This window comes from Xyrauchen texanus, chromosome 12 (genome assembly GCF_025860055.1).
Source record: "Xyrauchen texanus isolate HMW12.3.18 chromosome 12, RBS_HiC_50CHRs, whole genome shotgun sequence".
NCBI classification, from domain to species: Eukaryota; Metazoa; Chordata; class Actinopteri; order Cypriniformes; family Catostomidae; genus Xyrauchen; species Xyrauchen texanus.
This window is the reverse complement of record NC_068287.1, coordinates 41,724,107-41,738,368: the sequence shown is the minus strand read 5'-3', so window position 1 is coordinate 41,738,368 and position 14,262 is coordinate 41,724,107. Positions and strand designations below refer to the sequence as shown.

Here is a 14,262-nt window from a genome sequence, read left to right as displayed (position 1 = left end):
TGAGAGGGAATAACATGTTCATTGTTTTTAATGACCATTCTGCAGGTGGGAAGCCCATGCATACAGAGTGTTAAACCTCCCCAATAAAAACCCTTTAAATAAAATATTCACACCGTTAAATCGTTCCTCTATTGCTGTGTACAAATTTGGTGCAGATGGTAAACTTCTCTGGATTTTAATGGTGAAAGCTTCTTATTACTGTTAATTCTCAGTGTGTCACTTTCATGGTCATATGAAAGTTGGATTTGATATGCTGTTAACAATCCAGTTTTTATGAGACTGCATTTGCATCCTCAGTTGAAGTTGCAGCTGAAAGGTCTCAAGGAGTTTGGTCTCAAAGATTGATTTCAGGTCAAGTTGGTTAACCGTACTAAAACAAGCCAGATGTTATTTATTTAGTCTTACGAAATAGTTTAGATCTGTGTCCCCTTATTTCAGCACGACTTAAAAGTATTATTCTATGTTCAATTCAATAAACATTCTATATGATAAACATCCCAAAGACATCTGCTGAATGTCTTATTGACATCCGAGACATAACTATTGACATAAGTCTAATAGACGTATTGCATATAAAAGAAATTCTTCCAGATGTAAACACACACTTCAAATAGACATCTGGGCGATGTACATGTGCTGTCATGTTAATAACAATCTAATTTAATTAGAGCTGTCAGAATTAATTAAAAAAGTTTAACACATCGATTTTTCTTAATTGCAATTAACGCATTTACCGTTAATACAGTAAAAACCAGCATAAAAACTTGTTGGGAGGCAGAACCTTTGTAATGTGTCAATGTGTCTTCCCAGAGTCATTATATTGATGCACACACCACAAATACACACACACAACAGCACTTCCATGTCAGCAGCGCTTGATGCTTGCACTGACACCTTGACGCGAATCATGAACACGGCTACACGATTACTGTAACAAAGCGGATAGCCACAGTCTGCCGGTAGATTAATATTGTGGATGAGAGTTTAAGAGATTTGATGCCATTGCAATGAAAATGCAACCTATGTGGGAACTAGTTTTTTCAATTAGTCAAACTCCCTCTTAGACTTTGGGAAATGTTTAATGTTACTTGAATTGGTGCCATTTTAGTGCATTTCTATCTTTATACTGTGGAAGGCTTTGTTTGCATAATGTTAAGAAATCATTATATTGTTACATATTGTTTTGTTTTGTTTCCTAAGATGGAAATAAATGCATTTTGACAGGAAAAGAAGTATATATAAGAGTCAAATTTCATCGCTTTCAAAATCTGTGATTAATAACGATTAACAACATAAAATTATGCGATTAATCAACTGAAAGCACTAAACTTAATATACATTGTGTTACTAAATCTCCAAGAAAAAAACAAACAAATATGTAGAGCGGTGGAGGGTGGTGCCAGGCTGGAACAATGCACGCCCGGTCCCCAGTCAGCCTACTGGGGGCATGCGAGGGATAAACACGGCCGGTGACGGCGGTTAGAGAGAGAGAATTACAGACAGCTGTTCTGTTTGTTTATGTTTGTGTGTTTTTTGTTCAGTTTATTATTAAAGGTATTATTTATATTGTCAAGCCGGTTCCGCCTCCTCCTTTCCATTGAAATGCTATTGGTGCCGAAACCCGGGAAGGAGGAGGGATGCCCGTCGCGGAGTCCTCGACCACCCGGATGCAGGGAAACGTCCGCTGTCCGCGAGGCGAGTGGGGTCTGGAGGTCATCCCTGCCTTGCCTGGTCGGGCAAGGTAGGGATGACCCGCCGGCAGACGGGGCGCAAGGCACCACTTTCTGCTGACAGCATATGCTGCATCTTTGAACCAAATGACCCCTTTACTATACCTCACAGCTGGAGTGAACTTTTCCTTTTGAGTAAAAATACATTATCTCTTGTGTGAGTGTTACAGACTTGTTTTTATTGGGTATAGTTTTACTGAACATTTAAAATGTTGATGTTATACAACTTTAAATTATTGTGTGACATTTAAATATGGTGTGTCTGCATAAACTTTAAGTGTGATTCTTCGTGAAGAAATGGCTATGTTTAGCATAGAACGATACAATACAACTATTTCTGCAGTATAATATGCTACATTTACCAAAATGTGCAGTATTCAACATATCATACTACATAGAATACTGTAACTCAAATATTGTAGCTCATAAATGATAAATAGACCAGAGTAAATAATAAGGGTAGAGTCACATGGGGTAACCTCCTTGTCACGATTAGGGTTCTCGCTCACAATGGGGTGTGTGGATCGTGGAGAGTAGCATGAGCCTCCACATGCTGTGAGTCTCCGCAGTGTCATGCACAATGAGTCACATGATAAGATGCGTGGATTGACAACTGAGGCTTGTCCTCCACCACCAGGATTGAGGTGAGTAAACGTGCCACCACGAGGACCTACTAAGTAGTGGGAATTGGGCATTCTAAATTGGCAGAAAAGGGGATAAAATAATAATAAATAATTGCAAACGATTTTATTTTTTTAGATGATAACTGGATGCCGCTGGCTAAATTAAACGTGCATGTAACAATGTAGTAACAACCATTTGAAAGGCTTATCAATGCATACTGCTTCAGTGTTTCTTATGCTTAAAAAATGCAGTGTGTGCAGTTTGCCTTTCAGCAGTAGTATTACATTCCAAACATAGCCAGATTTTTTGTTGGGTAGTGTAGGGTTAAAATGTGTCCTGCGCTTCATGCAGGTGCCATTGTGCTTCTAAAATGTCAAAGATATTTGAGAAGTTAGTGTGCTTTTAACTGTATGGATATGTTTGCTAAAATACAGAGTGGACAGGGGTTGAAACCAAATATATTAAATAGCAAGGCATAGGGTTAAACCCTCAACCTATGATCTCCCCGCACTAATGAATGTAGCGCGGCGCATCGGCCTCTCCTCCACTCCACGAGCCTCTTGAACGGATCAGACGTCCGACTTTATCCAAGGTCCCCACTTACGGTATATCTGCCTAATTTTACGCGTTATTTTTGGCGGACACTGCGTTGTTTTTCACACTTGGAAAGTTTATATTTTTGAACGGAATTTCTATCGCGTGGATATGTGGTGGATGCTCTTTCCCAGATGGATCTGGTTTTTACTGGGACAGTTGTGCGTCTGGCGTATGGACTTACGCGCGCGAGCGATGCCAATGATGCCAATGTCCAAAGTGGTTTATTCTCACGCGGGAATGTGTCCGAACGACGTGAACCCGAACCTGTGGGTGGATGCCATGAGCACCTGCATGCGAGAGTGCGAGTCCGATCAGGTGAGTTCAGCACTCTCATTTATACCCACGTATCAGCTTCCTGTCTCATATGTCTGTTTTGCATCGTATGGCCATAATGCAACTAAACTAAAAATGTACCATAGTAAACACTAGTTTCCGCAAAAATACTAATAGTTATTGATACTGAAATAAAACTGTATTAACTTTGTATTAGCCACAACTTTTCATAAAAATAAAAAATAACATTGACAAAAGTAGTTTTGTTTACACTAACAAGGAGTACCCATAATAATTTATGATTATACAGTAATAACAAAAGCTTAGTAACTGTGGCATGTTGGTGACAACATGGTTAACGTGGTGTATTTTTATAAATATACCATGTTAACAATATTACAAGTAAACAAAAATTCACCATTATAATTGTAGTTTCTACAACTGGCCTAATTGCTACTCCAATAATACTGTAAATATCATTAAAAAATGAATGTTTCTAATTCTGCTCATATATTAATTTATTATCTCACAGTGGAAACAATAGTTGCACTAGCTATGCTATTTTGGCATACATGGTTACCATGTACATTTCTGTATGTGCCGATTTTCTGCATGCTGTTAGCACAACATAGTACTTAATTTACTTTTCGTACCATATCATTTCATGATAAAGTAGCCTAAAACGTCTCCAATATCACCATGCATTCATATGTCATAACAGTTATATTAAATCATGCATTTCAGTCACTATGACACTGGAAAATGTCTAATTAAATATGTTTTAAAGACATCAATGATTGATGAATGATTGACAAGAGCAGTGCAAACAAGGTTATAATAGTTTTCAATTTTAAATGTAGTTTTTAATTCTATTTCGTTTTATATTTTTCGCTCCGATTTAGTTGTTTTCATTTTGTTTGTTATTTCTTTGTTAGTTTTAGTTTTTCATTACATACAGTTTTTATTTTAGTTTTTGGGGAAAACAGGAAATGTGCAATGTGGGTTATATAGCTGGACAAATGCACAGTTTGTAAATAATACTTATATACTCATATTAGGACAACCGTTCATCGCACACATTGTCCTGGAAATTTTTAAGACATCTAACAACATTTAAAAAGCATGAATTTAACCGCATGACAGACAAGCAGCAGAGACTATCTACACACCAAACGCCAACCAATCGCACTTCCGCTAGCCAACCGGAAATTCCGCGGTGGACTCGCTGAGAATATTGTGAATAGGGTGACCAGATTTTGAAAGTCTCAAACTGGGACACCTGGGAATTTGCGATACATGCATATATATATATATATATATATATACACACCAGAGGTATATCTATACCAGAGGTGGAAAGTAAAGAATTACAACTACTCTCGTTACCGTACTTGAGTATATTTTTCAACTTTTTTTAAGTGTAAATAAGTAATAGTACTTTTACTTGAAGTATTCAACTTCGCTACAATTATTTTTCACCACAATTACAAAGTAAAAAAAACACATAATATTTCAGAATTTTTGGGAAGAAGAAAGTTATAAGCTCTAAATCTTTTTATAAACTAAAACGTGTTTTGCGCACAGCATCATGAGCACAGCAGCTTTTATAAACTGCTGCCGGTGTCCTCTCTTCTCTAGCTTCTCCAAGACTTTCTGCCCAGTCGCTATACAAGAACTGTAATAATGTGATTTTCTGCATATTTCATTTTATTCTGGAAAGGAGCCGTTCATTCAGGTAGGAGGGAACCGTCTGAATCAGTTTAACCACTGATCAAACTTCACCTGTTTTTAAGGTAGGCAATGTTTTAACCGTGTCAAACATCAACAAAATGCAGTTTGACATATATGTGGAGATATCTTGTTTACTACTATATGTCTAAAACAAACTTTTATATACCTTAGAAAGATACAATGCCAATAGTGTCGGAAAGTAACAGGGACTGACAAAAAATATCCCCCAAAATTCTAAATATGGGGATAAAAAAATGCCCACACAACAGGTTCCAGTGTTTATTAATAATATCTGAAATTGTTAGAATTACATACATTGCGATCTTCTTTTGACTTTTGACTACATTTTATTTATTTATTTTCCCGCCATCCGGTTCCTCGCACCATTGTGTGCACAGACCCATTCTATCAATCCGCATCAGTTCGGTATTGTACTCTCACATTAAATTCCGTAAAGATTCACGCCTCTTATTTAAAATAAATGACCCTAGCGGGGAACACTCTCGCTCACGGTGCTGTACTGTACTTCTCTACCCTGTCTCACCCACTGGAGGCCAAAAATGTGCAAGGGGTAGATGTTATATAAAGAAGGTATGAGGAATCACGAAACGTAATGTAACCAATTGCTACAATTTACTTAATAATAATTTCTCAATATGTTAAATAACCATAATGTCAATGAAGACTTTATTATTACAACTGTAATACAACAATACATTTACAGAACAACCACTATTAGTGTTTGAATCATATCTCTCACTAAACACTGTGTGAAATGTTTTATTTTTGCCTTATTTTATTCAGCTGGCATGTAGGAGTTGATAACAGTTTGCTTAATAATCTCTTGCCATATCTGGATAATTGCTGCAATATTATAGTGGATAAATGTCCTCCTCTAGGATATTGCAGTATATTAGTTTTGTGCAGTATGTTAACTTAATAGCCAAAATACTTGGACATACGTGAATAAGAATAAACCTGAAACAGGAATGTGTTTCAGCCACAATGCACACTATGTAGTTTAGAGATGATTTAGAGACATTTAAAATGTTACAAATCGCTATTTCTATTTAAATAAATGGTGTATTTTCTGTTTGTACAAGAATCCTCTTGCAGCACTGCAGGTCTTTGGCATTTATAAGCTGCTAGTTTAGGACCTGTGAGGACTTGTTTCTCAAACAAGAGACTGTGATTTACTTGTCTTTTTGTTGTGCATCTGACCGTCCACTTCCCTCTATATCCTGGTTAGAGATTCTTTTTTCAAAACAGTAATACATGGAATAGCTTTCATCTCTCTAAAACAATAGACTTCAGGAGAAAATAGAAATTCAGAGTTTCTTTTTACCTATTTTTAAAACCAAAATTTGACTTGCAAGTGTAAATCAACTTGTAAGAACTCAATACCTCAGCAAATGGGGAAAACCTAACTTAGTTTAGTTTAGTTTCGTGTAGAAAATTGTGATTTCCGTATGGTAGTGCAACCATTTTCAATTGTTCTAATAATAATAAGATTTTCCAGTACCAAATTAGCACTTTAAATGCTTTTGTAAGGAATAGGTTCCAGTGAGCCTAACAGCTGGAACCAGGGCATTATTACATTTGTTTTAGAGAAATGACAGGACACCGAAACGCACCTCATAAAGCCGGGATAGACTTCTGGTCACCCTAGTTTTCTACCCACTTTGCTTCTCTCCATCATGTACTGTAGTGATTCCCTCCTGCTCTGTCTTTTCTATTGTAACGAGGGCAATAGGCCATCTGCTAGCTCTATTGCCGCCTAGTGCCATCTTTATGTTGATGACAAGGTGATCACAACAAAAACGAAAACTACATATTTTTTAAGATTTTTATTTTATTTTAGTTTTTTCAGAGCCATGAAAATGTATTTTAGTTTAGTTTCAGTTTTTCCAATTATGTTGATTTTTATTTTTAATTTCGGTTTACAAAAATGTTTTTTTTACATTTAGTTTTAGTTTATGATAATAACCTTGAGTGCAACAATCCCTGAGCAACTGCATGCCTTTTATGAATATAGTTATCCAATTCTTCAAAATTAAAAAATTAAGGAGGAAAGTCATATATGAACCTCATGAGGTTGAGTAAATGACAACACAATTGATATATTTTTGAGCGAACTACCCCTCTTATTAATTTACACAAACATTGAGCACACTCCATTTGATTTGATCTTTTGTTCTTCCAGGACTGTGAGCCATTTGAGAAATGCTGTGGCAATGTTTGCGGACTCAAAAGCTGTGTGGCTGCTCGCTACATGGACATTCAGGGACGGAAAGGTCCGATGGGGTTGCCTAAAGGAGTGACCTGTGTCAAATTCATGTGCACCCAACAGGGTTCTGAGTGTGACATCTGGGACGGCCAGCCGGTGTGCAAATGTCTGGATCGTTGCAGGCGGGAACCCATGTTCACTTGCGCCTCAGATGGGATGACTTACTTCAACAAATGCTACATGGATGCCGAGGCCTGCACCAGGGGCGTCACACTCACCGAGGTCACCTGTAGGTTCCACTTCAGCTTGTCCAACAGCAGCCCTCTCCCGGAGAAGACCACCTTCCGACCCACTGCCGCCCATCTTGAGACAACACCCATGTATGTTCAACATCCCATCATGGTCAGCAATCCAGTGCACCACTTTGTGTTTGTGGGCGAAACAGCTAGCTTCCTGTGCGATGTGACAGGCAAGCCCAAGCCAGAGATTACTTGGGATAAACAGATTGAAGGCAAGGAGAAAACTGTTCTGCGATCCAACCATGTGCATGGAAACATAGTGGTTACCAACACTGACCAGCTGGTGATATACAATGCCCAGACCAAGGATGCTGGCATCTACACCTGCACTGCCAAGAACCAAGAAGGCTCCATTGAGGCTCATTTCTCGCTCTCTGTGGTTCCTAGAGAGCAGACCAAAAACCAGCCGTTGATTAATTCCACGCGCCTACCAGCCAAAGAGTGCCTGAAAGCACCTGATCTGGGTGACTGCGGGGAGGAGAACGTTAGTTGGTACTATGAACCCAAACGCAACAACTGCTTCACCTTTACGTACAGCCAGTGCAACAAAAACAGAAACCATTTCAACACTTACGAGTCATGCATGCAGTCATGTGGAGCGGAACTAGAAGCAATTTGCTCCTTACCTAGTGTGCAAGGACCCTGCAAGGCTTACAAACCACGTTGGGCATATAGCTATGCTGTCAAGAAATGCCAGTCATTTGTTTATGGAGGTTGTGGCGGAAACGAGAACAATTTTGAGAGCAAGGAAGCTTGTGAGGAAATGTGCCCCTTCTCCAAGTCCCACAACTGTAAGGTGTGCAAACCACGACAGAAGATGGTCCCCAGTTTCTGCAACAGCGACTTTGTGGTCTTGGGTCTGCTTTCGGAGTTGACGGAGGACCATGACTCTGGACACGTGCTCATCACGTTAGAGGAGATCTTGAAGGACGAGAAGATGGGGCTTCGGTTCTTCGGGCAGGAACCTCTGGAAGTGGCGCTGCTCAATGTGGATTGGAACTGTCCTTGTCCGAACATAACAAGAGCAGAGGGTCAGATGATCATCATGGGGGACGTTCACAACGGCATGGCCGTGCTGCAGCCCGACAGCTTTGTGGCCACTTCCAGTGTGTGGCGAGTTCGCAAACTCCGTGAGGTTATCAACAAAAACACTTGTGATGTTCTAAAGGAGTTAAGTAGCACGAAGTACTAGGGGGCTTACAATGCATTACCATCCTTATTCTCTGGACGTCCTAAACCAATGTGCCTGCCTCTCACCTGCTTTTCTTCATGGAGCAGACTCACTGATTTTTGCTGTTTTGCAAAAAGCGACTTGTAGATTCTACAATCATATATCATACTGGTTCTTTTTCTGCAGCTTGGAGCTGCTTGAATTATCCATTGAGAGACCATTTCATACAAACGTATTACCTTATGTACATCTGCTATACATGTTGTAGTGTGAGTAGTACAGTTATTTTAGTTTGACTAAAAAGCCATGTATATTGTATTAAACCAGATCTGCCTGTATCAGAACGAACTCAAATCTTCGGTTGAACGATGAAACAAGTGGTTAAACTTTACTAACCTAAAAACTCTATTTATACTTCATGAAAATTAAATATGAAAGCCATGTCATACTTAAAAAAACATATGACATGTTAAATGCTGTTGCACCTTATTATAATTCATAGTCTTTCACACTGTAATCATTTAACTTAGTTCCATCAATTTATTGTAACACCATACCATTATGTTACTACCATAAATTGAAACAAAGGTAGTTCTGTGTACGTGCTTTACAAAGTATATTACTTGTTTTTTTGTCAAACCATACAATGGCAAAATATAACTATTATTCTATGAGCAGTTCAAATTGTAATAAGCATTAATGGAACACCACCAGAGAGGCGATTAAAGGAATTTCCTATCAAATATCATTCTTGTTCTTTAAGATTGCACTTGTTGAGAACAAGTAAGCAGGCAAAGCTTGGGTTTCGAATCTTCACAAGGCATTTTCGAATGCGCTTTGATAAGAGGCAACATACTTTATGATAGAACAGCAGTCCCACCCCCCACCTCGATGGACTCTATTGTCAGTCAGTCCTGACCTTTGTTCTGGAACAGGTCACATTCCAGCTGTTCTTTGGTGGGAAGTGTTGCAACTAAGGGGGATGGGGGGCCAGTCTGATCCCTTGTGTTGTGTCTGGATCTGTTACTCTCTCCTCGCCCGCAGATGTGAGAACCTCCGCCTCCCCCAGCCGCTCGGTCCTCTCATCTCCCCAGCTCCAACTCCAGCCAAGCTGTGACCCTGCATGGGAGGGGAGCCAACACACACACCACTTTCTGTTTTAAAGGCACAGCTTTGAACTTTTGACTGGGGCTGAATGGGACGGAGAGGGATAGCACATGCTTTTTTTCCCCGAGGGTGGGCCTCTGATGGCTGCTACCTCAGCCTGGCTGACAGGGCCTCATCCATGACCCCGTAAGAGGCTAATGAAAAGAGGGAGAGAATCAGAGATAGGATTATCTTGGGGGAGGATGCTAGGAATGTGGATTGGGGAAGTTTCAATAAAAATGTTGACAAGTGTCTAGTGAAGCACTCATGCTCAAGTTCAGCGGGCAATAGAAATTCTGACGAAAAACAGGAATATTTACATTGTTTTCTTATCTGATAATTGCAAGTTAAGGATGCTAGCCAGGCTGAATGTTTGATGGGCAAGACTGTAACAGCACATTCAGAATTGGTGGGACCGAATGTATTGTTTGGAAGAATAGTTCACCAAAAATGGCATTCAAAACCTTAATAACTTTCTTCTTTCCTTGGTGGAACACAGAAGATAATGTTAGGTACTAACAGCATCAGTCACTCTTCACTTTCATTATATCTTTTTGCCATTCTACAAAAATTGATGGTGACTGAGGTCATTGATTCTGACTTAAATCTCCTCTTTTTTGTGCCAAGGTTTGGAACAATGTGGGTGAGTTTTGGGCAAACTATACTTAAAAAAACATTGGTTGACCACAAATCCATCTTGGGCTTCCACGCACCCCCCTCAGTGTCTATGGTGGTTATCCAATATGTTGATAAGCATCTCAAACTTATATAATATGAGCTCAATATGATCTTTAAATTAAGATTGAACCAATATCAAGGGAAAATATCTGTAACTGGGAAGATTACATTGTATTTAAGCTCTCGTGTTACTTTTTTGTTCTTTGGATACAGTACTGTATTGCTGCACAGGTAATCAACATAAAGGGTGGGGTATATATTTGAATCTACGAATTATAAAGTTATGAATGATTACCAACCCAGATAGCACACATTCATATCCAAGCTTCATCTGGAAAATTTGACATTCTAATTAACATCTGACGAACATCTTAAATAGAGCAGAACTGTCATACATTCAAAATCATAAACATCTCAAAGTCATCTGTTCAATGTCTATCTGACATCCGAGAGGAAATGTCCTCAATCTGCAATCTAACGAATACATCTGACAGCACCAGGTACACAACCTGACAACACACATCATGTATGGTGATGTATGTGTGCTATCGGGAAACAGTTCAATGTATTAGCTATCTCAAAGGCTTTTGAAATTACATTTACATTTATGCATTTGGCAGACGCTTTTATCCAAAGCGACTTACAGAGCGCTTATTACAGGGACAATCCCCCTGGAGCAACCTGGAGTTAAGTGCCTTGCTCAAGGACACAATGGTAGTGGCTGTGGGGCTTGAACCAGCGACCTTCTGATTACCAGATTACCAGTTATGTGCTTAAACCACTACACCACCACCACTCACCTAGATAGCACACGCACATCTCCGAGATGTATGTTTTAGATCTTTTCATCTGGAAAGCATCACAATCTAATTAACATCTGCTAAACAAGTTAAAAGATCATATTTACAAACAAACATTCTAAATCATAAACTTCTCAAAGACACCTGCTGAATGTCTAATTGACAGCCGAGATATAACTATTGACATACGTCTTATAGACGTATTGCAGATGAAAAAATACCAGTTGAAAACACACATCAAATTGACATCTGGGTGATGTACATGTGCTATCAGGGTATTAGAAAACCATACATGATCATTGGATCTCATTATCAGTAAAAGAAGATTTTCAACAAATCTGCAATTTTGTTTCATTCATATTTGTAATATTTAATGTAATAATTATTTCTCTAATACCAAGTTGCAACAGTTTTATTGTGGTAGCAATCACTGTAGTTGTAACTATAGTGTTTTAGCGGAAACTATGGTGCCAATGGTGTATTTTTGTAACCATGATTGTTTGGAAGAAGCACTGACATCTATTGGTCAGTATCAGAAGGGATTGTTTTTGGGTGAAATTCAATCGAATTGAAATTGCATAACCAACTAGGTGCCTCTTAACCAAAACACATTGACCCCGTACTCTCATCTTAGTGGGCCCCATGCAGAGCTCAAGTACTTCTACTGCAGACTGATCCAGGATACTATTCCCTTGAGGGTCCCTCTCAGGCTTTTTTTTTTTTTTGGCTTTCGTTGATTTGTGTGCCCTGACATAGGTATTCGGTTCCTTTCGGATTCAATTATGCAAATGAAATGTCTAATTTCGTGTGCCTAAGTGGGGCGTGCATAAGTGTACCATTCACACTGGGAGGAGATTCCCACAGCGATCAGGAGTCTGGTGATGTCTGGAATGTGTGGGAGCTTCCACAATGAGAGACTTTTTCAACCAATGTACAGAATCAAATGTCGGATAACCACGAGCAGTTGCTTGCAAATGCATATGTCAATATATAAAGAAAAATGTGATTCCTCATGACATGACTCCTTTAATGTTTTGGACTTACCGATGCTATACACTGCCATGCAACTGAAAAATGTAGTTAGCATCACTAACCATCCCAATGGCACAGTGTTGGTTGTAAATCCTCATTAGAGGTGATCTGGGGTTAGTTTTATGCTTTGTTCTGTAGTTATTAAAGTTATGCTTTCAGAAGATGATGGATCAGACCATCAGATCAGCCTTTCAGTACTTTTAGGCCAGAGTCATTGCATTCTTCTCTCCACTGCAGGGCGGTGCTACATCAGTGATAGTGTAATTTAAATAATTACTTTCTCTTTGGCTTCCCTTTCCCTAAAATTATGCAATGCATATTAGAATACACAGTCCTTTTTTATTTTTTACATGAAGTAATACCTATTAAGTTGATGAATTAAGATTTAAGGTATGAATGTATGATTCACACTGCCATAATCAATGTCTTACTATAGATTTCAGACCAACCACAAAGACTAGGCCAATGTCTGTGATTGGTGATGGAGAGATATCATGGTTGAGTGACCAGAGTAATAGGAAATTATTATGCTGCTGCCTTTTTTTCAAACCGGCTCTGGTTCAATGGTTGATTCATCAATAGGGTTGTAGGGTCAGTAGCTTCTTGATAATTCAGTTAGAAAGCTGGTTGGAGTGGATAGCCAGAAAGCTAGAACATGATACACCTGTCTTGATTCCTGTAATCAAATTGCAAAGTCTTTTATGAGTCATAGCTACATGCCTTAAACATGTCTAAAGTTTTATACATTTTAATGTCACAAAACCTGAGAATATGTTGACAGAGCATGTGCATATTTCACCCCAAATCTAAAAAGAAACAAGAAATCACATTTTGCTTAAAGTAAATGAAGTCTTTTGTTAAGATTGTTTGTGTGGTGTAATGTGTTTTTATGATGACAATGTATTTGCATTTGTACTGTTTGATTGGTAAATGATGTCACAATGAAAGAAATCAGACTGAAATAGCAATATTGGCATAATCAATGGTGTGAATTTGGGGAAGGACTATCTGGTTGTCAAACTAATGGCAGAAAATTGGCATTTTGTTGGCTTGACAAAGACAACATGCTGTTAATTTACAAACTTGTTTTTTATATTTATTTATTTTTTCAAAATCCCTAAACCGAGACCAAAATTTCTAACACTAACACCTCCAAGAGCTTCAAAATATCATCCAACAAATTTAGCTACAGACCTTCAGACTGTTCTGGAATAGTGTGCTATGACTTTTCTAACTGATCAGACTAAGGATTTTTACACAGCAGACGGTCAAAAATCGGAAAACTCCCACAGAATGTTTGAAAGGGCCGAGACCATTCAAACTGTAAAACTATCAAATGTAAACAAACCCAAACAAGCCTTTAATCTATCTATCTATCTATCTATCTATCTATCTATCTATCTATCTATCTATCTATCTATCTATCTATCTATCTATCTATCTATCTATCTATCTATCTATCTATCTATCTATCTGTCTGTCTGTCTGTCTGTCTGTCTGTCTGTCTGTCTGATCTATCTGTCTATCTATCTATCTATCTATCTCTCTGTCTACTATCTATCTGTCTGTCTGTCTGTCTGTCTGTCTGTCTTATCTATCTGTCTGTCTGTCTATCTATCTGTCTGTATGTCTATCTATCTGGCTGTCTGTCTATCTATCTGTCTTTCTGTCTGTCTGTCTTATCTATCTGTCTATCTATCTATCTGTCTGTCTACTATCTATCTATCTATCTATCTATCTATCTATCTATCTATCTATCTATCTATCTATCTATCTATCTATCTATCTGTATGTCTGTCTTTCTGTCTGTCTGATCTATCTGTCTATATGTCTATCTATCTATCTATCTATCTATCTATCTATCTATCTATCTGTCTGTCTGTCTGTCTGTCTGTCTGTCTGATCTATCTGTCTATCTATCTATCTATCTCTCTGTCTACTATCTATCTATCTA

General features: G+C 38.5%; 1 protein-coding gene across 1 annotated transcript; it reads left to right on the top strand.

Moving 5' to 3' along the window:
- Nucleotides 1-2,874: 2,874 nt before the first annotated feature.
- Nucleotides 2,875-9,367, top strand: LOC127652779 (WAP, Kazal, immunoglobulin, Kunitz and NTR domain-containing protein 2-like). Its single transcript, XM_052139151.1, has 2 exons — nt 2,875-3,266; nt 7,159-9,367. The coding sequence occupies exons 1-2, from the start codon at nt 3,060-3,062 to the stop codon at nt 8,671-8,673; spliced, it is 1,722 nt and encodes a 573-aa protein (XP_051995111.1). The 5' UTR covers nt 2,875-3,059; the 3' UTR covers nt 8,674-9,367.
- Nucleotides 9,368-14,262: the final 4,895 nt, after the last annotated feature.

Excerpts from the sequence above, each read along its gene's own strand:
- LOC127652779 (XM_052139151.1), top strand. The coding sequence starts at position 3,060 with ATGTGGTGGATGCTCTTTCCCAGATGGATCTGGTTTTTACTGGGACAG. Across the intron at positions 3,267-7,158 it reads GAGAGTGCGAGTCCGATCAG|GACTGTGAGCCATTTGAGAA; the intron begins GTGAGTTCAGCA and ends TTGTTCTTCCAG.